Raw genomic sequence first — 23206 nt, forward strand, 5'->3', positions numbered from 1 at the left:
ACTGGCCTCCACGCACCTGCTAGATACGAAATACATCAAGGGACGGTATGTACTTCGAAGCCAGCAAACATTTAAGGCATTTATCTGAGATGATAACAAAACATTTACAGATCTGGACGGTCTAGCCCCTCCTCTTTCTGCCCTGGCTAACCAGCGAAAAGCAAAATATCAGGACGGTTCAGCATAAGATCAGGACTTGTTTCAGTAGAAGATCAGGACAAGGTTCTGTCTCCCACTTGGACAGCGATAACTAACTACACGGAAAGCTTTGGAGCACAGTTCCAGGAATAGCAACGAATGTGTTGTATGTTAAACAGCGATGGGAGTTTGCTTCAGGATGATTTTTCTGGAAGATGAACTTTAAATTTCTGTGAGTAGACATCCTACCTAATTAATGCATTCGCTGTATGAGTCACCGTTAAATATATATATTTTTATATATATTTTTGTGTAAATTGAACTAGCCACAATGAGAGCTGTTAGTGGTGGACAGCTGTTTGTGAAACTGATAGTTTTAAAGAAGAAACCTTTTTGTTAAACTTAATCTAATTATAGGGTTAAAGATATGTTTGAGCCTGTAGGGTTCATGGAGGCTTGGAGGGCCCAGTTTCCTGAGTCCGAGCCCCCATGCATGGACCTGAACTCCCAGGGGGACATTGAACATGAACTGGACAAATGCAAGTCATCTATCAGGCACCTGGAGAAAGAGGTGAACAAAGAGCGCTTCCGGATGATCTACCTCCAGACCATCCTCGCCAAGGAGAGGAAGTCGTATGACGGCCAGCACTGGGGCTTCAGGAAGGCGCCTCAGGCGAACGCGGGAGACCCGCCCGTGTGTCCAGAGAGTTCCCAGGCGTTACGGGAAGAGATGACTAGATCTACCCAGCTTCCCGAAGGTGAGGCGGACTGTGTTCCCCCGTCAAACACACAGAGGTGTGACACAGACTGTGTGTCCACCCCGCCCCAGGAGACACCGGACATCCCGGTGGGCGTGGGCTCCGTGGCGGCCCTGAGGTGTAACTTTGAGCGCATCAAGAGAGCCGACTCTCAGTGTGCAGACAGAGCCTTCTACGTGAACATGGAGTACCACCAGCAGAAAGGGCTGGTCAGGGTGAACGACCGCGACGTCTCCGACCGGATCAGTGCCCTGGGCTGCCAGGCCATGCAGATGGAGCGCAAGAGGTCCCTCCCCTCTTTCCCGGGCCACCTCTCGGCCGCCGTAGCAGACACGGGACGGTCTGTCCTCCGGGGCCGCTCCGTGGAGGACGGCTGTGGCTTCGGTTCCTATGACGACCTCACCGCCCGTTCCGGCGGAGGAGGGACACAAGAGTGTGTCCAGCCCTACACCAGTGTGTACGTCGGGGGGCTGATGGCAGACAGGGTGGCCCGGGTCGTCCACATTCGGGACACACGACACGGCGGTGGCGACGGCGAGGAGGACGACCGCCGCCTCACCTGGCCTCGGCGCTCCTACTCGCCGGGCAGCTGTGAGGATGTGGCGGGCGGCTACACGCCCGACGGCAGCTCCAACGAGAACCTGACGTCCAGCGAGGAGGACTTCTCCTCGGGCCCGTCCAGCCACGTGTCCCCGAGCCCCACCTCGTGCTCTGTGTCCCGGGGGGAGAGCCGCTCGCCCTCCCAGCGGTCCCCGGAGAGCGGCAGCCCCCCCACGCCGCTTGCCCTGAAGCGTCGGCAGCAGCAGGCGCTGGCCTCCCAGGCCCTCGCCGCTCACGGCCGCAGACCCCCCCGGACCGGCGCCGGCGACGGGGACACCCCGCCGTCCAGCAGGACCTCCCATGACAGGAGCCTACAAGGCGATCAAGGTAGGACTGAAACACCCACTATGCGCCCTGCATCTCTCTAGTGTTGAGCAGTGACGTGGACATCATTGCTGAGCATGCACGCATGTGGGGCACCCCTATCTCGAGTCACAGTCTAAAATGAGGCCAGCGTGGCTTAAGCCAACCCTGATGTATAATATATAAAGTATTGAAAAAAATCCACCTGCAATCTCCTCTAATGTACTTTTGACCTGGGATGATACATTTCACCAACCTAAAATCCCAGGGATTATCCAGCCCTCTCAGAATATGATAAGCTTTCCCAGTGCCCCAATGGCAGCAAGTCCCTGACATTTCTTTCCTCCCTTGTTTGTCCCTGTGTTTTTTCTCTTCTTTCTTAAGCCTTTTGTAAGAGTGACTGGCCCCTTTATTCAGAGTCCCCTGCTCTCTGGCCCAGTGAGCACGGTGTTGCTCAGAGAGGCTGCCCCCTGGCCCCAGGCAGCCTCTCTGTCCAAGACTCCTGAGTGCTTTCCTGTCAGACTTCAGCATTGTGTTGTTATCAATGGCGCCCAGTAAATGAACCTTGGGGGGGCTTACAGTCAGCATGCCACAACATCAAGGTTCTTTGGGTCTGGTGTTTGGGACAGAGGCGCTGGGTCTCTTCCCGGCAACACGCACTTCATAGTCAATCGCGATTGGCGGGAAAGAGAAGGGTGGGGGTCACGCTGCTTCCTATCAAAAAACCTGTCGACAAATCAGCGCTTCCTGTTGTTCTGGGTGAGCACAATGGAGGATCCCTCACCCTCGAGTGTGTCTTGACACTGGGACAATGTAACATTAATGTCGAGGATGGTAAAGGCAAATGGTCCGTACCACCAAGAACGCGGCCAGTGGGGAGACTTCCTGTGTTCCTGGCCTTATTAGAGGGTGAGGGTTGCTAACCCTAACCCTCGATCCAACACTGAAGTAATACAATAGAATCGACCAGGCGGCAGAAAAAAGATACAGGTTCGGACTGCAATGATAATGATGAGAGAGGCCCCCTTGTGACTGAACAGTCTATGCAATGGATGGATGGATGGATGGATGGATGGATGGATGGATGGATGGGTGGGTGGGTGGATGGGCCCCTTTCTGCATCCAGTCTTTCCCTGCAATGTTCAGGAACATATCCTGCATGGGATCATGTTTGAACAATGACAGGGATCGAATTGTCCTGCCAAAGCTCTAGTAGCATTTCTGGATCACTGTGCTGTGTTGTGAATGAAAGGGGAATGAGAGGAGAGGCACGTAAAGGACTACTTCTGTCTGAGGTAAGACGCTTTCACGTGGAGCGAGTGAACCAGTCACATGGCTGAGGACCAATTAGAAGGACATACTGTTTAACTTTACATCCTGATGCTTTATTGGGTGATTCGATAACTATATATACCGCTTATTTTTTTTGCAAACAAGTTCCTTTTTTTAAAAATGGCTGGAAACCGGATGGAGTGCGCAATACTGGGGCTTCCCTCAGTCCGTGAATTTTATGGCGGTTGGCATCCATAAGTGTTCCATCACCGCCAACTGTTGGACGCTCCCTTAGCCAAATCCAGCGTTGCTATGTCATGTGTGAAAGGGCAAACAACGGAAATGTTCCATAATGTAGCTGCATGTGTGAACAGGGACAATCCCTTGTGGTGCCGGAACAGTTATCCCACAAACCAGTGTGAAAGAGGCTTAGTAGTTGCAGATCTCTCTATGAAGCCTAGATAAATAGAGAGATATTGATACTGGGATGACAATCCAAAAGTATTGGATGACCGTGCTACGATTATTAACATCCATTGGGTGGTTCGTGCAGTCTCATGTTTTCAAAAGGCTGAATTAGGATACAGATTAGGCATTTAAGCAAATTTGACAAAAAGCAGATTAACCCAATGATCTGAATAGCCTTTTGTTATATAAGGTGATGCTGTTCTAAGCTGAAATGTGACTGTTGGCTGACGCTATAGTGCGCTATAAGGTATAATGTTGCACACTGCTCCAATTGCAAAAATGCATCAAATAAATAGTATGCGGGTCTGTCTCAGTGTATCTCGAGACATGAAACTTTATCGTAGACATGCAATCATTGATTATCCCTTTTTCCACCCCTGACAAGTCCTCTTCCTTTTCAAAAGAGTTGAGTTACTAAGTTGAATATTCCACCACCAAATTAAACTTCTTTCGCGGTGAAAGGCCAACGCCAATAGCAGAAGCTATGATGTTGAATGTTCAGCTGTATCTGATCCGTCCTGCTGAGGCTGTCCGAAGCTGACCTGCTTTTGAGGTAACAGCGTGTTTTGCTTTGTGAGAGAACCGTGCCTTGTGGATTACCATAAATCTGGATTTATTTTCCTGATGTCATAACAATGTTACTGTGCACATGGCGTGCTCAGGATTTAGGCAAGACAGGGTTTCAAGCCAAGGTGGACAATAAAATGGTTCTCTGTTGTGGTCCCTGACTTCCAGGGAAACATTTTTGTTGGTGTCTAATAAATTAGCTAGCTGCGTGCCGCTGTTTCACAAGAGCTCTACAGAGGAGGCACCTTGGAAACATGGGGCTACCCTCCAGCCTTTCCAGTGTTCTGTAAGGACTAGAGCTTCTTGGTGCTTCACATTTTCTCGAGATACATGATGCTAAGGCAGGCCTGGAGGCTGATAACCCAGACAGACTGGAGGTTGAAGACCTAACCCCCGACCAGTACACCAATGTCCTGCACAGTCCTTTCAAACACAACAGCTGCTCTCTGTCTGTTCTTTAGTTTGATGTAATTTCCTTCCTTATGAATACGAGTCTGTGAATGACAAAGTTTCCCTGTTTCTAGTAATCTAGGGCAGTTGTCAGGGCTGGTTGTAAATAGAGCGGTTATCAACGGTCTTCATAAGGAGGCCAACTCCCTGTAGACTCTGTTAGCTCGTAGCTAATTATCATCATGACACTGAGAACAGGAGAGACTGGACCCATCACAATCTCAATGTCAGTGCCTTGTTTGTGTCCCTTGTGGGGAGGGAGAAGTAAACAGTCCTGTTGGCTAGCACCATGTAAGGTATTGTATGTGTATCTTTGTTTATTATCATTCCCTCTGGACAAAACAAAGCTTAAGTAATTCAAAGGTTTTTATTTCAATTTGTTTTGTTGCCCGGATTTGTGATGCTGGACGGAGCCAGGTACCAGTACTGTATGTTATAGACCAGGTATCAGTACTGTAGAGTCCAGACCAGGTACCAGTTCTTTAGAGTCTAGACCAGGGGCCAGGTACCAGTACTGTAGAGTCTAGACCAGGTACCAGTACTTTAGAGTCTAGACCAGGGGTCAGGTACCCGTACTGCAGAGTCTAGACCAGGTACCAGTACTGCAGAGTCTAGACCAGGTACCAGTACTGTAGAGTCTAAACCAGAGGCCAGGTACCAGTACTGTAGACTCTACAGTACTGGTACCTGGTCTAGACTCTGCAGTACGGGTACCTGGCCTCTGGTCTAGACTCTACAGTGTAGAGGGCGAGAGAGATACTATAGAGGGCACCGCTTCTTCAGGTTCAGCTTCTCTGGAGGCTCCTGGCTGTCCTGCTGTATCAATGGCCTCCATGGCACCATGACATCATGTCAACCCCCCCACCCTGACCAACACCTCCCCTGCCCTGACCAACACTCCACATAACCCCCCTACCCTGAGCAACACCCCCCCCCCCCCCCCCCCAGGCTTCCACTGTTAGTCCCTCGTGCTCCGGTACTCCAACCCAACCCGCCCCTCTGTCTCTACCCTGGTCTCTCAAAGAGCCCTCTGTGCTGCAGGCCAAGTGTGTATGGAATGTCTCAGCTGCTTGTGTGTGTGTGTGTGTGTGTGTGTGTGTGTGTGTGTGTGTGTGTGAAGGCGTGCGGGGGTTAATAATTGTAAAGTGCTGTACATGTTCACCTCTTGAAACAACTGCTTGGGGGTGGGGGGTGGGGGGAACCTAACCGGGATATCGTGTGCTGTTGATTTACAAGTAAGGGAGTTTGAGAAAAGGCGTACAATCATTGCAGATTAATTGGTCCTTACTTGGAAAGACCACCACCTGTGTTCCAGGAGGTGGTTTATGTTTGAATATGTTGCGTGTGGCTCACTCAAATTGAATGCTAAGGTTGGACGCAAATAAATAATTCATAATACCTCAAGGTTATTATGATGAGGAGCCCCCGTAGTCTGATCTTTGTCCTTCACTTTAAGAGATTGAATAGTATACAGAGTCGAGAAAACTTCCAAGCCACAAAACGTATGAAAAATAGTATCCCAGCACAGGAGTTTGAGACAAGGCGTTGCCCATTAAATGTTCCTTACTTGGAAACCACATGTTTGTCTTTCAGGAAATAGTTTTGGTTTGAAAGATCTAGTAGGTGGAACTGTTTTGCCAGGATAAACTGGCAACACGTCTAGTTTTCCCTTGAAAACTACACTTGCACAAAGTCCCCATTCCATGTGTAGTAAGGCCTATACGCCTTAATGGCACAATGCTATGCTCACTTTACACAGAACTACACCCTGACTGATGCACCTGCTCCAGCTCTGCTACTTGCTGCTGTTTGCCCACGTCTGTGTTCAGGAAGTTCACGGACTGGAGCGATTACTGGCCTGTGATTCTCTCTCTCACGCAGAGCGTTGGAGCTCTGACAGGCTGAGCCATTTAAAACCCACTGATTAGTAGGTGAGCTGGGCTGGGTTCGGGAGGCCAGGGCCAGGCCGACGCCGCTCCATGACTGCTCTAATTTTAGGCCCCACAAGAGAGCAGAGCAGTGAGGTGCACTGCTCACTGGTTCTAGTTCTGAAGCATCCCAGTGCTTCTCCATTTGACGTACCAAATGGACCCAGGGAAGGAGGACGAGCTCTAGACGGCTGACTCTCAAGCAGTGTGATATTCCACCAGTACAGATCTCACCATCTAGTACATCTCTGTAATGAAGAGAAGGTAAAGGAGTGTATGCTGCAGAGGGAGTAAAGACCCTATGTAAACAGTCCTACGTCTTCCTGATGAGCGTACTTTGCTGCGGGAACATCATTTGATTCATAAACATCATTGAAAAAGAGTCCACTCCCTTCCCCTCCCCACAACCAACCCCACCCTCATCTAACCGCATGGCCGCGGTCTCCACGACGACGAGGCCGTGAAGGGGAGAATCCATTCACTGGAACCCTCAACCTTTTATCAGCATCACATTTTGTCCCGTTTTCTCTGCAGACAAAAACAGCCGGTAGTGAAAGATGTTAGGAATGCTTATTGGCCTTCCCTCACCATTTTGGAGCCATCAGAAAATAGAACTCTTTATATATGTGCCGGGTCGATCAATACATTTGCTATTTAGGGATTATTCCTTTTAGACATAAACTGTTTACATTTGACCCAATTTAAGTCAAATGCAATCGATGCCTGCTGCTGTTTTGGTCTACTTATCCTGTGGTAAGGGCTAGGGATAGGGTCAGGGCTAGGGTTAGGTTCAGGGTAAGTGCTAGTGTTAGCTTCACGGTCAGGTTAGGGTAAGGGTTATGGGTTAGGGTCAGGGTTAGGGCTAGGGTTAGGGTTAGAGTCAGGGTCCAGATGGGATGGCGTGGTGTGATGGACTGTCTCTATCTGCGCTGCTTCCTTCTCTGCTTGTTTTCCCAACCAGACAGGCTGATCCTTCCTCTGAAGGAGCGTCAGGAGGTAGAAGAAGAAGGCTTTCATGCTTCCAAACGGCACAAGCATCTTTTTCTAAAGGACACCCAAAGCCCAAAACACCCTGACCAATTCTTTAGTTGGGATAGCCGTTCAGTAAGGAGCCACGAGGTATAAAATACCAACAAAAGCACCAAAGTGATTGGCTAATCCTCCTCCTCCCAATCCCATTTGATGGTGGTTGTGAGCATATCTATGGATTAGGATTAGAGATGCATTGGGCTGTATGAATATGTGGGCCAGCTGCTGGGTTTTCAGGAAGGAGCTCTGTGATAGACTCGACCCCCCCCCCCCCCCCCCCGCTCTAGTTTTCCTCAGGTGGTCTTCAGGTGGATAGAGTTTGTTGCAAGGTAGGAAGTCAAACATATGTGCTTTTGAACAAACACCAAACAAGGCCATAGAACCACTTAATTCCCATGTCATGCATGCAGATCAAAGCATGCGTGTGTAAAGGCTTTCAGATGGCTACTGTTGGAACCACTAACGACGAAAAAAACTCGGATCATCATTCTTTGAGAACATGGTGTGTGTTTGTGTGTGTGTGTGTGTGTGTGTGTGTGTGTGTGTGTGTGTGTGTGTGTGTGTGCGTGTGCGCACGCGCCCAGTCCCGGGGATGCTCTCAGGACTACAGTCCGCAGGAGAGGCTTCACCGACCCCCTCTGTCCCAGCTGTCAGGGACGCTAAGCGCTCTTATGTAACACCAGCAGTACGCCTCTGTTACGGACAGCTGAGGGACACCGGAGGCCTGGCCGCTGCCCTCGCCTCTCTGTCCAGCGTCGGCCCGTCCCAACACAGACCTCTGTTCTCTTCTGTTTCTCTGCTTTGTGGGGTCGTTCCTTCTGTGCCGCACCCCTCCTCCGCAAGGTTGGAGAGGATCTACTCAGGTGGGGATGATTTAATCGGGTGGGGATGATCTACTCAGGTGGAGATGATATAATTGGGTGATGATGATATCGTCGGGTGGTGATGATTTAATCGGGTGGTGATTATATAATCGGTTGGTGATAGCATTACATAAGCAAAAAGGGTTTTCATGTCAGTGGTAAACAATTAATTTTGTGTAAACAAGGCTTTGTAGTTTTCTGTAGAAGGAACTAACGCAATGCAGGGAAGGGTTATTTACTTTAGTTTGGATATACAGTAGTGTTTGTTATTGTATATAAAGTTATGCCCTCTTAAAGGCCCAGAATCAAATTAAGTAATAGTGGACCTCGTAGAAACAGATCAGCACCGTCATGGCCGCTAAAGTGTGCGTGTGTGTGACTGAGTGAACACAGGGAGTTGTTTGTGAAAGGATGACCTTGTGGCCAAAGCCTGCTTCCGTTCTGAAGTGATAAAGCTGAACGCTCCGGTGGGGACACTTCCTCAAAACAGCCAAACCAACCGCTGTGAGGATCACTATAGAGCTGATAACGCCTCACCAACACTCTCTCTCACCCTGCTGTGATACCGTCTCACCACCACTCTCTCTCTCTCACCCTGCTGTGATACCGTCTCACCACCACTCTCTCTCTCTCTGCTGTGATACCGTCTCACCACCACTCTCTCTCTCTGCTGTGATACCGTCTCACCACCACCCTATCTCTCACCCTGCTGTGATACCGTCATCACCAACACACTCTCTCACCCTGCTGGGATACCGTCATAACCAACACACTCTCTCTCACCCTGCTGTGATACCGTCTCACCACCACTCTCTCTCTCTTACCCTGCTGTGATACCGTCATAACCAACACACTCTCTCTCACCCTGCTGTGATACCGTCATCACCACCACTCTCTCTCTCACCCTGCTGTGATACCGTCATCACCACCACTCTCTCTCTCACCCCGCTGTGATACCGTCTCACCACCACTCTCTCTCTCTTACCCTGCTGTGATACCGTCATCCCCAACACACTCTCTCACCCTGCTGTGATACCGTCATAACCAACACACTCTCTCTCACCCTGCTGTGATACCGTCTCACCACCACTCTCTCTCTCACCCTGCTGTGATACCGTCATCACCACCACCCTCTCTCTCACCCTGCTGTGATACCGTCAGCATACTTTTTCTTCATCTTTTCGTTCTCTCTGGGTTCAGTAGGTTGAGCTACAAGAGGATGTGATTCAGTTCCCTGGCTGCTGGTTAATCTGAGAGGAACACAGATTGGCCTTTCACACCCCCTCCCCTGGGCTGGGGGGCATTTCCTGGAGCCGTCCCAGTCCCTCTCTCTCACACTCTCTCTCTCACTCTCCATTTCTCTCCATGTATCTCTTTTCCTTTGTTTCCCTCCCAACCTACCTCTAAAAATCATTCCTCTCTCTCTCTCTCTTTCTCTCTCTATCACTCTCTCTATTTTCTTTTTTCCGTATTGCTCTCTTCCGTTTCATACGAGGGATAGACTAGCAAAAAAGCTGAACAAAAGCTGTTTCAACGGCCAAAGAATTCGACCATTCTTTTTTTATTGTTGTGGTTCAGAGAGCTGTCAGCACACTGATATCGTAAAACTCAAAAGATAGCGCTGAGTCATGTTGGCAGGCAGTAAGCACTGCCGTCCAACACGTTGTTCCACTCCAGGACCAACGGGGACACAAACTTAGACGGCATACTGTGAAGGTGAACCCCCCCCCCACCCCCACCCCCCCCACCCCCCTCATGGTGGCAGGTCATGTGATGTGAGACAAGCTTTTCAGTATGTTGTCAGGGTCACGGTTAGGGTCACGGTTATGGTCAGGGTTAGGGTTCATCATCATCTCATGAATCTTCCCTCATGATGTTAATTGAATCATTTACACGATTATTATTATGGGGCTTAGGATTTACATTCTCTAAAGTTCCCTCAAGCTTTTGCCTCTGTTTTATTATTGTATTTTCCATAACGGTTTATAATAAGTAGTAGTACTAGCCCATCTGTGACCCGCTGGTGCTTTCCTCAACAGACCCCGGGTCCAGGGAGGTCTCTCCATCCCTCTGCGTTGATCTGGACCGACCCCCGGAGGAGGCTGGGCGGGGCCGGGAGGAGGCCTGCATCCCTGCCTCCTCCTCCTCGTCCCCTCGCCGGCTGCGCTCCAGGAGCCAGGACACGCAGTCCTCCGGATCCCTGGAGTCGGCTCTGTCGGTACGGGGGGCGCTGCGGGTCACCGCTGGCTGGCTGGCTGACTGACTGTATGTGGAGCTGGCGGAATGGCTGGCTGGCTAGCTGGCTGACTGTATGTGGAGCTGGCTGATTGGCTGGCTGGCTGGCTGGCTAGCTGGCTGACTGTATGAGGTGATGGCTTGCTGACTGGCTGGCTAGCTGACTGAATCCATGTGGTGCTGGCTGGCTGGCTAGCTAGCTGACTGTTTGTGGTGCTGGCTGGCTGTGTGTCTAGTTGGCTGACTGTATGTTGTGTTGGCTGGCTGGCTGGCTGTATGTGGTGCTGGCTGGCTAGCTAGCTGCCTGTATGTGGTGCTGGCTGGCTGGCTTGCTGGCTAGCAGGCTGACTGTATGCGGGGCTGGCTGGCTGGCTGGCCAGTTGGCTGACTGTATGTGGTGCTGGCTGGCTGGCTGACTGGCTGGGTCGCTGGCTAGCAGGCTGACTGTATGTGGTGCTAGCTGACTGGCTGGCTATCTGGCTGGTTTTATGGTTAGCTGGATGGCTGGCTGGCTGCAGCTGTGACACCAGGTGTCTGGCTATCAAGACATTAAACCTATCAAGTTCCATCGAGTTCTGGTGCCCTCTCTTCTATGTTAAGTAGTTCCGCGTGTTCTTCAAACGGTCTTCCTCTGTTTGGGTCTCCTAACAAAAGCTCTTCAAGATCCATCTTCACACTTGCTCCACTGAGCTCTTTTTATTCTTGTACAATGCGTCCGTGGAGTGGGGGAGAGAGTGTGTTTGGTATCCCTCGTCAACCCATGTGGAATAATGTGTGTGCCTGTGTGCCTGGTGTGTGCGTGCGTGGAGAGGGCAGCAGTCCACTTGTTTCCCTGGTGAACTGTAATCCTTTTCAAACGTTGGATTAAAAGGAGATGGCAGCAACATGTTGACAGTTGTGTTAACTCCCTGCTTGTTTTTTTGTTTGTTGTTTGTTTGTTGTCATCTGGCCTCCGGTCCCTCAGGTGGAGCTCGACCAGGAGAAGGGTTTGGAGATGAGGAAGTGGGTTCTGTCGGGGATCCTGGCCAGCGAAGAGGCCTACCTGGGCCACCTGGAGGCCCTCCTGATAGTGAGTGAAACACCAGGCATACGTCTCCCCACTGTCACCTTTCCACTGTTTAACCCTAACCCTTACCCTTACCTTTCCACTGTGTAACCCTAACCCTTAACCTTACCTTTCCACTGTGTAACACTACCTCTAAATCTAATATATCCAACTGCTTTAAATTGAAGAAGAACGCTCGCTGAATGCAGTCCAAAGCAACTCTAGATTGAATTTCCTGACATTTTAAAGATTAAGAAAAAAGTGGGTTGCAGCTTTGTAAATGCTGTCTCTTCCTCTGAATCCATCTTTGTGATGCGTTGCACCTGAGTTTGACCTCGTAACGTGTTCCAGTCTGTACTGCGTTCATCCTGCAGCCTTGGTAACGTATGGCTTGTAACTCACCCTGTCCCCCCCTGGTCCCCTCAGCCCATGAAGCCCCTGAGGGCCGCTGCCACCACCTCCCAGCCCATGCTGAGCACCCAGCAGATAGAGACCATCTTCTTTAAGGTCCCCGAGCTCCACCAGATCCACAAGGACTTCTACGATGCCCTGCTGCCCCGGGTCCAGGACTGGAGCTCCCAGCGGTGTGTTGGCGACCTCTTCCAGAAGCTGGTGAGCGGAGACCGCAGGGTTTCATTCTGGTTCCATGGTCCTCCAGCCCACTAGATGTTCCTCCACTAGATGTTCCTCAGTCCACTAGATGTTCCTCAGTCCACTAGATGTTCCTCAGTCCACTTGATGTTCCTCAGACCACTAGATGTTCCTCAGTCCACTTGATGTTCCTCAGTCCACTAGATGTTCCTCAGTCCACTTGATGTTCCTCAGTCCACTAGATGTTCCTCAGTCCACTAGATGTTCCTCAGACCACTAGATGTTCCTGAGACCACTAGATGTTCCTCAGTCCACTAGATGTTCCTCAGTCCACTAGATGTTCCTCAGTCCACTAAATGTTCCTCAGTCCACTTGATGTTCCTCAGACCACTAGATGTTCCTCAGACCACTAGATGTTCCTCAGCCCATTAGCATGTTAGCATGTTAGCTACAATCTAGAAATAAATTAAATAATGAATGTGAAGATGATTCATCAGTGATACCTAAATGTGATCTACCTCCTGCCCAGCCACACACACCAAACACGGTACTTAAAATAAATGAGAACGTTGCTTGTTGATCAAACAACGCCATTGGTTGAGTCAGACGGTTTTCTTTCCTTCAGCCCAATAATTAAAGGCTGCCTTAAAACTGTGCCTTTCATCCCTAATAGGGCAGGGGTTGGATGGGGGGGTAAAGAGTGTGTGTGAGGGTCTGCTGGATGGGGGACAACATCTGAGCAAACCGCCTGGAGTCCCCTGGCTGATGAAAGCCCTGTGCCACCACAGTGGAGCTCAAAGCACACACGCACGCGCAATGCACATGCACGCAAACGCACTTGAACTAGCAACACGCATGTATGCACATGCATGCATGCACACATATACACACACACACACACACACTGCAGCGTGGATGAAAGCATCCCACGTGAGCACTAGTTTACCCATTGACACCCTGTGGCTGCTCTGTCTCTTGTGGTACACACACACACACACACATGCACACGCACAGATGAATCCACCACCCCAGACCCCATGTCCTGGGTCTGATAGGGTCTCTGCCTCCTCATTGACCATAAGTCTCCCCGCCCCCTGCAGGCCAACCAGCTGGGCGTGTACCGGGCCTTCGTGGATAACTACAAGGTCGCCGTGGAGACCGCCGACAAGTGCTGCCAGGCCAACGTCCAATTCGCCGAGATCTCCGAGGTATGTGTTGTACCATGAAGCCAAGGTGGCGTTGGGCTGGAAGGTTGGCTGTATTGAGATGTGGGGCCAGGGTGAGGTTGAACCAAATCAGTGCTCACCTGCCATCGTGACATCACCTGGAATCCTTTGAGCCAATAGGAGAGGGCAAATGCATTTCACTGTAAACCTGTTGTTGATTTTCCTTGTTTGGTGAATTGTGATGTAATGTGACAGATAAAGGGATAAAGTGGTACAGTGTAAACTGCTGTTTGGGATACAGTTTTATTTATTATCTTCCTCTGTGCCGTAGAACCTCAAGGTGAAGAGTAACAAGGAGTCGCCTAAAAATTCCCTGGAGAGTAAGTCCTGTCTGGTCACGCACACACACACACTCACCATGTGAGTCACGGCGTCAGGGTGGGCCGTAATAAATCTTTCTGCTTTTCTTCCTCAGCTCTCCTGTACAAACCTGTGGACCGGGTGACGCGCAGCACACTGGTTCTGCATGTACGTCCCGCCCCTGATGAGCTCAGTGGATAACCAGGGTTTATACCCGGACCCTGACCCGGACCTCGGCCCCCACGGTCCTGCTGCCTCACGCAGACCCGGGGAGAGGGACAGAAACACGTACTGATAGACAGGATACCGGCCAACCGTACCTATGGTTCCCATGGTTACTGTCTGTTGGCAGGATAGTGTACTGTAGAGTAGCGGGGCTTTACCAAGAAGAAATGTTCTGGGTTTCGATTCCCCAATGTGCACTTGACGACTTGTAGGCGTGGTTGAAGAAGACGACCCCTGACCCCTAAACGCCCTATCTAAAGGAGTGTGGGGAGAAAGCTTCATCACTAAACGTTGTTACCATGACGATAAATGTTGTGTTTTCATCGGTAGGATCTGCTGAAGCACACGCCGGCCTGCCACCCCGACCACGCCCTGCTGCAGGACGCCCTGCGCATCTCACACAACTTCCTATCCAGCATCAACGAGGAGATCACGCCACGGCGCCAGTCCATGACTGTGAAAAAGGGCGAGGTGAGTCTCTGTCGTTCCCCCCCGTGCGGGGCCCTGAACCGAGCCGGGGTGCCCCTAAATCAAGCCCGGGTCTACTTCCTGCCCCCCCCCCCCCCCCCCCCCCCCCCTTCCCCCCCCGCCCAGCCCCAAGTGGACCCCCCTAGGACCCAGACTACTGGTGGGAAGTTCCTTCATTGAGGGTTTTTCCTCTCTATCTTGGTGCCTGTCCCCCCCCCCCCCCCACCCCATCCTTCCTTCCCCATCCCAAAGAAAGACGTTGATGCAACATCGATGACTGGTTTCTATTAAGTCGAATCTGGACAATCTGTTAAAGTAATCTTCAAACCCGAAGTGATTTTGGCATGCGATTGCATTGAAACCGCTCACTGCTGAGGCACCACTAATTGTTAATGATGGATTTTCTCGCTCCTGGCTCTCTTTGAAGTGAGAATTTGTTCTGCACTTTGTCACAGACAAAGACTCCTTTAAGAAATGGATCACAACAGCGGGCGACACAAACGGGGAACCCGCCGTCCTCCCGTGTGCGGAGGCCTGCGTGGACTCGCTCAAGGCTCACACGCTCGAGGCTCAGCCACTCCTTGGTTGCCCCTGTTTGTGTTTCCCTGGAAGCACTGTGCCACTGGAGTCATGTTGTTGATCCTCTGCCAGCTTTAGGAAATATGGGTCAGCTTCTAACATGCTGCGTGTTTAGTCAGTGAGAGGTTTCATCAGTGAGAGGGGGGCAGGGTCTGTGCGCTGATTTGTTAGAGAGCCTGAGCGCAGAGGTCAAGGCCCACTTTAATACCAGACAGTCCCGCCAGCCGCGAGCAGATGTCGTCATTACGACGGATTATGTCAGTAATGTCAGAAACCTGCAATCTGTCCATGTTGACACCATGCATCACTCCAGCAGTGGGACCCGACCCCCTCTCAGAGACGCCCCCTAAAGGAAGGGCTCAGTCAGTAATGAGTGGCTGGCTGAGTTTGCCGACACCCTCAAGAGGTTGGTTGTCTCATCACTTTATTACCCCATGAGATCATCATATCTCATGGGGGAATAAAGTCGTGTAGAGCTGATCTGTTGTAACGTTACAGTGTTTGTTGTGCTTGTGTGTGAGGTTGAATGGAATAGGAGCCCTTGTGACTGTATGGCTCCTAGCAATCACGCGATCATATTCAAAGCATAGATTTAGATAAGCTGTTGTCCATTTGTTGACTGTTGACATCCTGCTGGCAGATCCTGTTGTTCTTCTGAGAACGTTCTCCTTGGTTCCTCAGAACCGGCAGCTCCTGAGGGACCGCTTCATGGTGGAGCTGGTGGAGGGATCCAGAAAGCTCCGGCACGTTTTTCTCTTCACCGACCTGTTGCTCTGCACCAAGCTGAAGAAACAGCCTGCAGGGTGGGTCGCCGTGCAGCTCACACACCTCGCTCCAGAACCCCCGGCTCACAGGGGAACACAGAGCTGTCAGCAGACAGACTTTAGAAGGACTTCAGACAGGGTTTAGGGTTTAATGAACAAACTGCTGGAATGCAGCCACCTCAGCGCCTAGGTTGTAGTCGGAAATGTTGTCAACAAGCAGTAGAAATGGGTCCATGTCATCAACCTTTATTGATACAAAGAAGCTGAATTGAGTCCCCGGACTCTGTTTTCAATGAGGGCCTGTGTGCAGGTAATATGGCCCAACAAAAGCACACAAGGAACGTGATGGATAGAAATAAAGATGGATAGGGTGATCCCTAACACATCAGGAAATACCAAGTCAACTAAAAACTGTAAGTGGAAACCATGGTAAAATTAGAAGCTACAGATTGAGATCTACTTAAAAGCAATCCCAGTTCACAGCCAGTCGGTTGCTTAGTTTTGTTTTAAATGCCTTGGTACACTGGTGTTGTGGGAGGTGTTCTCCTTTTCTCTCAGGAGCAGCATTATGTGTTGTGACGTGTTCTCCTCCTTTCTCAGGAAGGCGCAGCAGTATGAGTGTAAGTGGTACATCCCCCTGGCAGACCTTGCCTTCCACACCATCGATGACGCCGAGTCCACGGCCATCCCTCTTGTCCAGGATGAGGAGATAGACGCCATGAAGTTCAGGATCTCCCAGATTAAGAACGACATCCAGAGGGAGAAGGTGAGGCCTTTAATGAAGATGGGGATGATCATCTCAATGCAATGAATTTATCAATCCAGTATGCGAAGCTCGATGATGTGTGGCGCAATGCATCGATTTCCTATGTCCTTTTGATCAATGAGAACATGTGGTTCCTCTTCAACCTTTAACTAAATGATGGGACAGCATTGACAAACTTCTGGCTGGGACCAACATCTGGACATTTTTTAACAGTAAACTTGAATGTAACATTTTAATGTCAATCCTTTTTTCTGAAATATGTCTTGAAACCACCGCTTACAAAACCTGAATTTGCCGCATAGCAACATCCTACTCTAAAACACAGCGTTTATCCAAGACATCATCTTGTGAGGGAGATCACCTAGATCACCTACTGAGAGGGATCCCCAAATGAAAGAGATCCCCTAGGGAGGGAGATCTTCCTGACACTCTTCCCCTCTCTCTCCAGAGGAGTGCGAAGGGGCTGAAGCTGCTGGAGCGTCTGAGGAAGAAGCTCTCTGAGCAGGAGTCTCTGCTGCTGCTCACCTCCCCCAACATGGCCTTCAGGGTGGCCAACCGCAACGGCAAGGTCAGTCTCCTAGTCTTGGTTCTCAGAGGCCCTCCTGGTCCTCCTCCTTCTAGTCCGGGGCCTTTAAGTTCCCCCTTCTGTCTGCCTTCAGCTGCTGTAGGAAGGATTCCAGAGTTAGAAAAAGAGATTGAGCAGAAGAGAGCAAGGTTTTCAGACTAAACATCCCAAAAAACATCCCTCCCTCTCTGCTTCCTTGTCTCTCTGCACTGATGGCTGTTGCATTTCACCACCTGTACTCGATAGGCACAGTTCACTTATAGCTAGCGGTTGAGGGAGCCAGTGTTGTAGTGTGGTTTATATTTTTATCTTGGAGCTTGATTCAAGAGCTTCAGGCCAGGCTGACCTTGTAAGTAAAGGCTTTGACTCTTTGACTGAGAAGGTTAACTTAAGGGAAGGCTGACTTATGGATTCATGAATGATCCTACGTCGTATGCAGTCTGACCTTAAAGGGGACATATTATGAAAACAACACTTTTCCTGGGATTTGGGGTGTTGTTTTGGGTCTCTGGTGCTCCCATACGCATACAAAATCCGTACATGATTTTCTGAGTGAGATATGGATTTCTGAAAGTACCCCGCCTACAGTTACCAAAGCGAGTCAGTTTCAGCGCCCCCTCCTACGTAGGAAGGGGGCACAGTTCAAAATTACCTCCCACTTCCCCACTCGCCTCCAATCAGATCATAGCTAAGATTTTGTGAACCAGCGGACAAGCAGCTCCGTCGGGGGGAACTCGGCGGTAGCCCTGCAGCTCAGCTCTGGGAGTACAATCCCTCTGGGAGTACAATCCCTCGGCGGCAGTCCGGCCACCGTCGAAGCCGTCCGGCCGCCGCCGAAGCTTCGGCGGCAGTCCGGCAGCTCCGGTGGGTGTACTCCGGGAGCTGAACTGCCCGAAGCTGGCAGGTCCTGTGGGGGTAGGTATCGGCGGTAGGCGTATCGGCGTATCGGCGGTATCGGCGGTATCGGCGGTATTGGTGGCAGCCGATACCTACCATATATAATATTATTATTATTATATTATATTATATGATATAGAGCTTTAGGAGTCCGCAAACGGCAACAATCCCTTCTCCTCCGTGCTGTGGTTCAGTCTGACAGCTCATTGGTCAATGGGCAGCAGCTCATTTGCATTAAAGCTACAGACACCAGAAACAGCGCATTCTGAGGGGAATAGCGGTAGGCAAGATTTTTTTTCCTAAAAGCTATTTCCAGCAAACAGCTTCAAAAACATGTTTTCTGGAACTCAAATACTATGTTTACTTGTTGGGGAAACACCATAATATGTCTCCTTTAAAGAATTGAATTCATTGTGAAAGTGTGATAGTAAAAGTACCATAACGATGTCCAATGCTCAAACAGAAAAGGGTGACCCCCTTACACGCAACCCGGTATCATGCGATTTCGTGCTCATTCCGGAATCAGTTAATCTATTGAATCTTAACCCAGAGCACGATGGTCCTACTTTTTTCGTTCTGCACGGAACGAGATGTAAACCAATGCATTCTGAATGGGAGCGTTTCTCCGATGTTTTCGTGCTACACAGAACGAAATGTAAACCAATGCGTTTTGAATGGGAGGGTTTTTCAGACGAGAGAGAGAGTGTGCGCAGACGGTACAGGGCACCCTCTAGTTATATAGTATATGTCAATATTTCAGATTTTTTAAGAAGACCTCCTCAAAAACTGAAACGAACATGCTCCATAGAATGCACGTTTCTCAGACATGTAACGTGCTCCACAAAACGAAACGAGAGGGAGAGAGTGAGAGAAAGAGAGAGGGAGAGAGAGAGAGAGAGAGAGAGAGAGGCTTCATAATGGTTTGCGCAGACAGTACAGTTCACCCTCTAGTTATATATATATATATATGTCAATATTTCAGATTTTTTAAGCAGACCTCCTCAAAAACTGAAATGAACGTGCTCCACAGAACGCGCTTTTCTCAGACCATTAACGTGCTCAACAAAACGAAACGAGAGAGGGAGGGAGAGAGAGAGAGAGAGAGAGAGAGAGAAAGGCTTCAGAATGGTTTGCGCAGACAGTACAGTGCACCCTCTAGATATATACACAAAACGAAATGAGAGAGAGAGAGAGAGAGAGAAAGAGAGAGGGGGGGGGGGAGAGAGAGAGAGAGAGAGAGAGCTTCAGAAGGGGTGTGTGCAGATAGTACAATGAACCCTCTACTTGTGTTTGTGTCAAAACAATAAATGCATCAACGGGTAAATGTAGTGTACTAGGGATACTAGGGATACACGCACACATACACACCACGCACACACACAGAGAGACACACAGCCTATGCTTTAATGGTGCTCAACGCCGGCCCAGAGAACATCAGCTTTCCTACTCCTCTCTGCAGCTGTCCACCTGATGGGGAGCTTTCAATGATTACTGCTGTTTGTGTTGTTATCTGGGACACTGAAAACAACGTGTGTGTGTTTGTGTTGCCCTCTGCTGGTACACTGGTAAGCCTACAATCAGCCGACATCAGTAAACCAGAAATGTTTCCCTTTTGAATTTAGATTATCATTCAGCAATCAATCAATATTAATATTGTAGTGGCAATCAACATTTATATTAATAAACAAATGAAAGTGTTATTTTAAATGTTTTGTGTTGTTGGTAAGAAAACAACTTTTTACAGGATCGGGATCTCTGGCATTTGGGAGTCCATCACTAAACAGTGTCGTGTGTGTGTGTGTGTGTGTGTGTGTGTGTGTGTGTGTGTGTGTGTGTGTGTGTGTGTGTGTGTGTGTGTGTGTGTGTGTGTGTGTGTGTGTGTGTGTGTGTGTGTGTGTGTGTGTGTGTGTGTGTGTGTGTGTTCTAGGGCTTCACTTTCCTGATCTCCTCTGACTATGAGCGAGCTGAGTGGCGAGAGCTGGTTCACCAGCAGCAGAAAAAGTGTAAAGAACTTTCTTTCTTTAATTGATCATGTTCCACTCAACACTCTTTAAACATTTATAACATTCTAACTGTTATTCTGTGTTCTTTGCTTCAGGTCACAAAAGCTTCTCCTTGACCTCTCTAGAGCTGCAGATGCTCACCAACTCATGTGTGAAGCTTCAGATGGTCCACTCCGTACCTGTGATCATGAGTAAAGAAGGTGAAAAGAAGGATATACCTTGGTCAACTCTATTATAAGGGCTTCAACCCTCTATCCCATCAACCAACATAGTGCTTGTCCCGCAACATAGTTTGAGAAACGCTGCTGTTCGTTATGCTGCACACAGATCTTTATGGGACTTTGTCTTTAGTAGACTAGTATTACTTGTTTTTCTTTCCTGTCAGTTGTGATCCATAAAGCTCTCCCTTCCGCCACAGACGAAGAGTCTTCCGGTCTTTACGGCTTCCTGAATGTCATCGTCCACTCCGCATCCGGATTCAAACACACCTCCAGTGAGGAGCTTCTGTTCTTTTGTTTGTCTTTCACTCTATTCCAAAGTTAAACACGTCTTCACTCAAAATTTGGTCCGATTTTTGATGGCTCTCTTCCGGAATCAGAACAATGTATTTCTGATAGCAGAGTCACTCATACAGACTGTGTCCAGTCAACCTCCTTTGTGTGGAGGATGCTGACATTAAACACTTTCTTCCAGACCTGTACTGCACCCTGGAGGTGGACGCCTTCGGCTACTTTGTGAACAAAGCCAAGACGCGCGTGTACAGGGACTCCACGGAGCCCAGCTGGAACGAGGTGAGCCTCCAGCGGCTCCTCCCTGAGACACAGCCACTAGCACACCAAGGAGGACAGTGGTGGACAGCAGCTGTGAGTGCTGGCGTCAAGCATAACGTCTGACTGTGTGTCTCCACCACAGGAGTTTGAGATCGAGCTAGAGGGCTCCCAGACCCTCAGGCTGCTCTGCTATGAGAAGTGCTGCAGCAGGACCAGGCAGTCCCGGGACGAGGGGGAGAACACAGAGCGCATCGTGGCCAAAGGGCAGATCACGGTAGGAGGCTGTGCCCCCGGTGGAGGATCACAGGGTTATGAGATCAGAAGGCTTGGGTGTCCCTGAAGTTCCAGGTATTAAAAAAAATACATGGGAAAAACGTACTAACTTATTTTATCATTTCACGATGATTAAAAGAAAGAAAAAGATTCAACTTGACGAGCAGGTCTGCACTTGGGGAGCAGCAATCAAACACAAAGTCTGTAACATATATTATATATAAAAATAAAAATAAAAATATATACATAAATCGATGTCTTTAAAGAAGCGAGCAGGCCGATCAGCGGTCAGTAACTAACCGCTGAGAGGTCCAGTTACTGACCGCTGAGAGGTCCACCCACTGTACCTCCTGAGCCACTGAGTAGTCCCACTATCCGACCCAACTTTAGGTCTGTGTCCCCTGTGCTCTATCAGTATCACACTATCAGTATCACTATCGCCACTATCAACACCATCAGTTGCGTTTCCTGCTCCATTAGGGCCCAGGGACACAATAAACGAAAGAGATTATAGTTTTCATTCTAGATTCATTCAGGCTGGGAAGCCCTTGCGGTTCATGTGCAGACACCTTCATGTTATTCCTTTGGTCTGATAGGCCAGGGAACATGGTGCTATTAGTGGGCCTCAGGGTTATGACAAGGGGGGGGGATTAGAGTTCTGAGTGGAGGGGCGGTCATGGAGGGTGAAGGGGGGTGGGGTGGGGGTGAAGGAGAGGGGTTAAGCACCATTCTGACGCAGCTCACTGGCAGCCATCCAAGTAATGACGTCATGTGCAAATCGCTCTAACGTTGGAAACTGACGGCGAGGAGCTACTTATCGCTTCAGGAGAAGCTTACCTGAGATATGGAAATCACCTGTGGGAAACCCCTCCCCTCACCCCCACCCCCTTCTCCCCCCCCCCCCCCCCCCCCCCCCCTGTGGTAGGCGAGAGTGAGCCTGTGTGCAGTAAAGGGAGAGACTGAGATGTAATCCTCATGTGAGGAGGAGGACGTGCCGAGGGAGGCAGGCTTTGTTCTTAGGAGCCTCCGGGCTCTGGGGACAGTGAGGGATAGGGACGGCAGCAGGAGACGCAGCGTATCAGGGCCTGGCGAGGGCATGGATACCAGACACCCACCCAACGTCTTTGGCTCCTCATAGACCTTCTCTTTAGATTGTCGGTTCGGGTTGAGTTTGAGTCGCTTTGTGAGTGCCGTGCCTTAAGAATGACGGAGAGGCGCGGCGCCGCTGAGGGGCTGGAGCCCAAAGACAACGACAGCTGTTCCCCCGAGGGGGAGGGGAGGCCGGCCCCCAGGAGAGCCCTGTGGGAGAGGGTCCGCAAGGCCCTGCTCAGACCCAAGGTACAGAGAGACCAGCCTCTCCCAGACATGGAGGGTGTTCCTGGTGTCCCTGGAGAGAGCGATGCTCTGAGGACACGAAGCGTTCTGCTCTGAGGATCTTTAGATCTTTGAACAGGGCTGATTGGATGTTATGTAAGATCCTGATATATTCTGAGAACAAGGGATTATCCAAAAAGCAGTAGATTGTCTGCGGAGCAACATCTGCCATGTTGAGATAACAACACAGACGAGTCCGTTGTCGACGTGATGTCCTCCCATCTTATCCATGTCAACAAAGCCAATTGATCCGAGGGGGGGATTGGATCAGTGGCTGACACCACTTATCTATAAGCCATCATAGGCTCAAACAGGTGTGTTTAAGCAGCAGGTTACTATTCATGAGTCTTTCTGACCTTGGCGTTTGGAACACACAAAGTAGTTGTTTTTTGATATCTTAGAACATGGGTTGAATGCATTGTGTGAATTTGCCATAAGTTAATATTTTTCTTTATTGACAAAAATGACTACATCACATTCTATAACGCTTCAAGCCATCCCATGACAATCTAAACCCTGCAGTCGTCAGCTCTGCAGTTGTTAGTGTGTAGTTGAACTTTTGTTCAAATATCAGTTGCTATTTTGCATTCTCTTGGAAGTAGCAGTCAAATGCATTAACTGTGTGATTTTAGGAAAAATTCAACTAGTTCGACTTTTGATTTGTAAAACTGACATGCAACCAGTCCGAAGAACGAATGCCAAACACGCACGTGATCCTCCACAGAGAGAATAGAGACAGCCTCAGACCC

At 49.7% G+C, this 23206-nt stretch overlaps 1 protein-coding gene across 1 annotated transcript in view; it reads left to right on the forward strand.

Annotated features, from left to right (window-relative positions):
• Nucleotides 1–111: 111 nt before the first annotated feature.
• LOC307087289 (breakpoint cluster region protein) overlaps nt 112–23206 on the forward strand; it is a 29027-nt gene continuing 5932 nt past the window's right edge. Inside the window, exons 1-16 of the mRNA XM_079752809.1 lie at nt 112–1823; nt 10416–10594; nt 11576–11680; nt 12083–12268; nt 13348–13455; nt 13745–13793; nt 13889–13941; nt 14329–14469; nt 15727–15848; nt 16410–16575; nt 17024–17143; nt 19965–20040; nt 20136–20240; nt 20459–20533; nt 20734–20831; nt 20953–21084. Coding sequence (XP_079608935.1) covers nt 566–1823; nt 10416–10594; nt 11576–11680; nt 12083–12268; nt 13348–13455; nt 13745–13793; nt 13889–13941; nt 14329–14469; nt 15727–15848; nt 16410–16575; nt 17024–17143; nt 19965–20040; nt 20136–20240; nt 20459–20533; nt 20734–20831; nt 20953–21084 — 2973 coding nt within the window. The 5' untranslated portion in view covers nt 112–565. The remainder of the gene's footprint in view (nt 1824–10415; nt 10595–11575; nt 11681–12082; nt 12269–13347; nt 13456–13744; nt 13794–13888; nt 13942–14328; nt 14470–15726; nt 15849–16409; nt 16576–17023; nt 17144–19964; nt 20041–20135; nt 20241–20458; nt 20534–20733; nt 20832–20952; nt 21085–23206) is intronic.

This window comes from Pollachius pollachius (genome assembly GCF_949987615.1).
Source record: "Pollachius pollachius genome assembly, chromosome: 1".
In the NCBI taxonomy this organism is placed as follows: domain Eukaryota; kingdom Metazoa; phylum Chordata; class Actinopteri; order Gadiformes; family Gadidae; genus Pollachius; species Pollachius pollachius.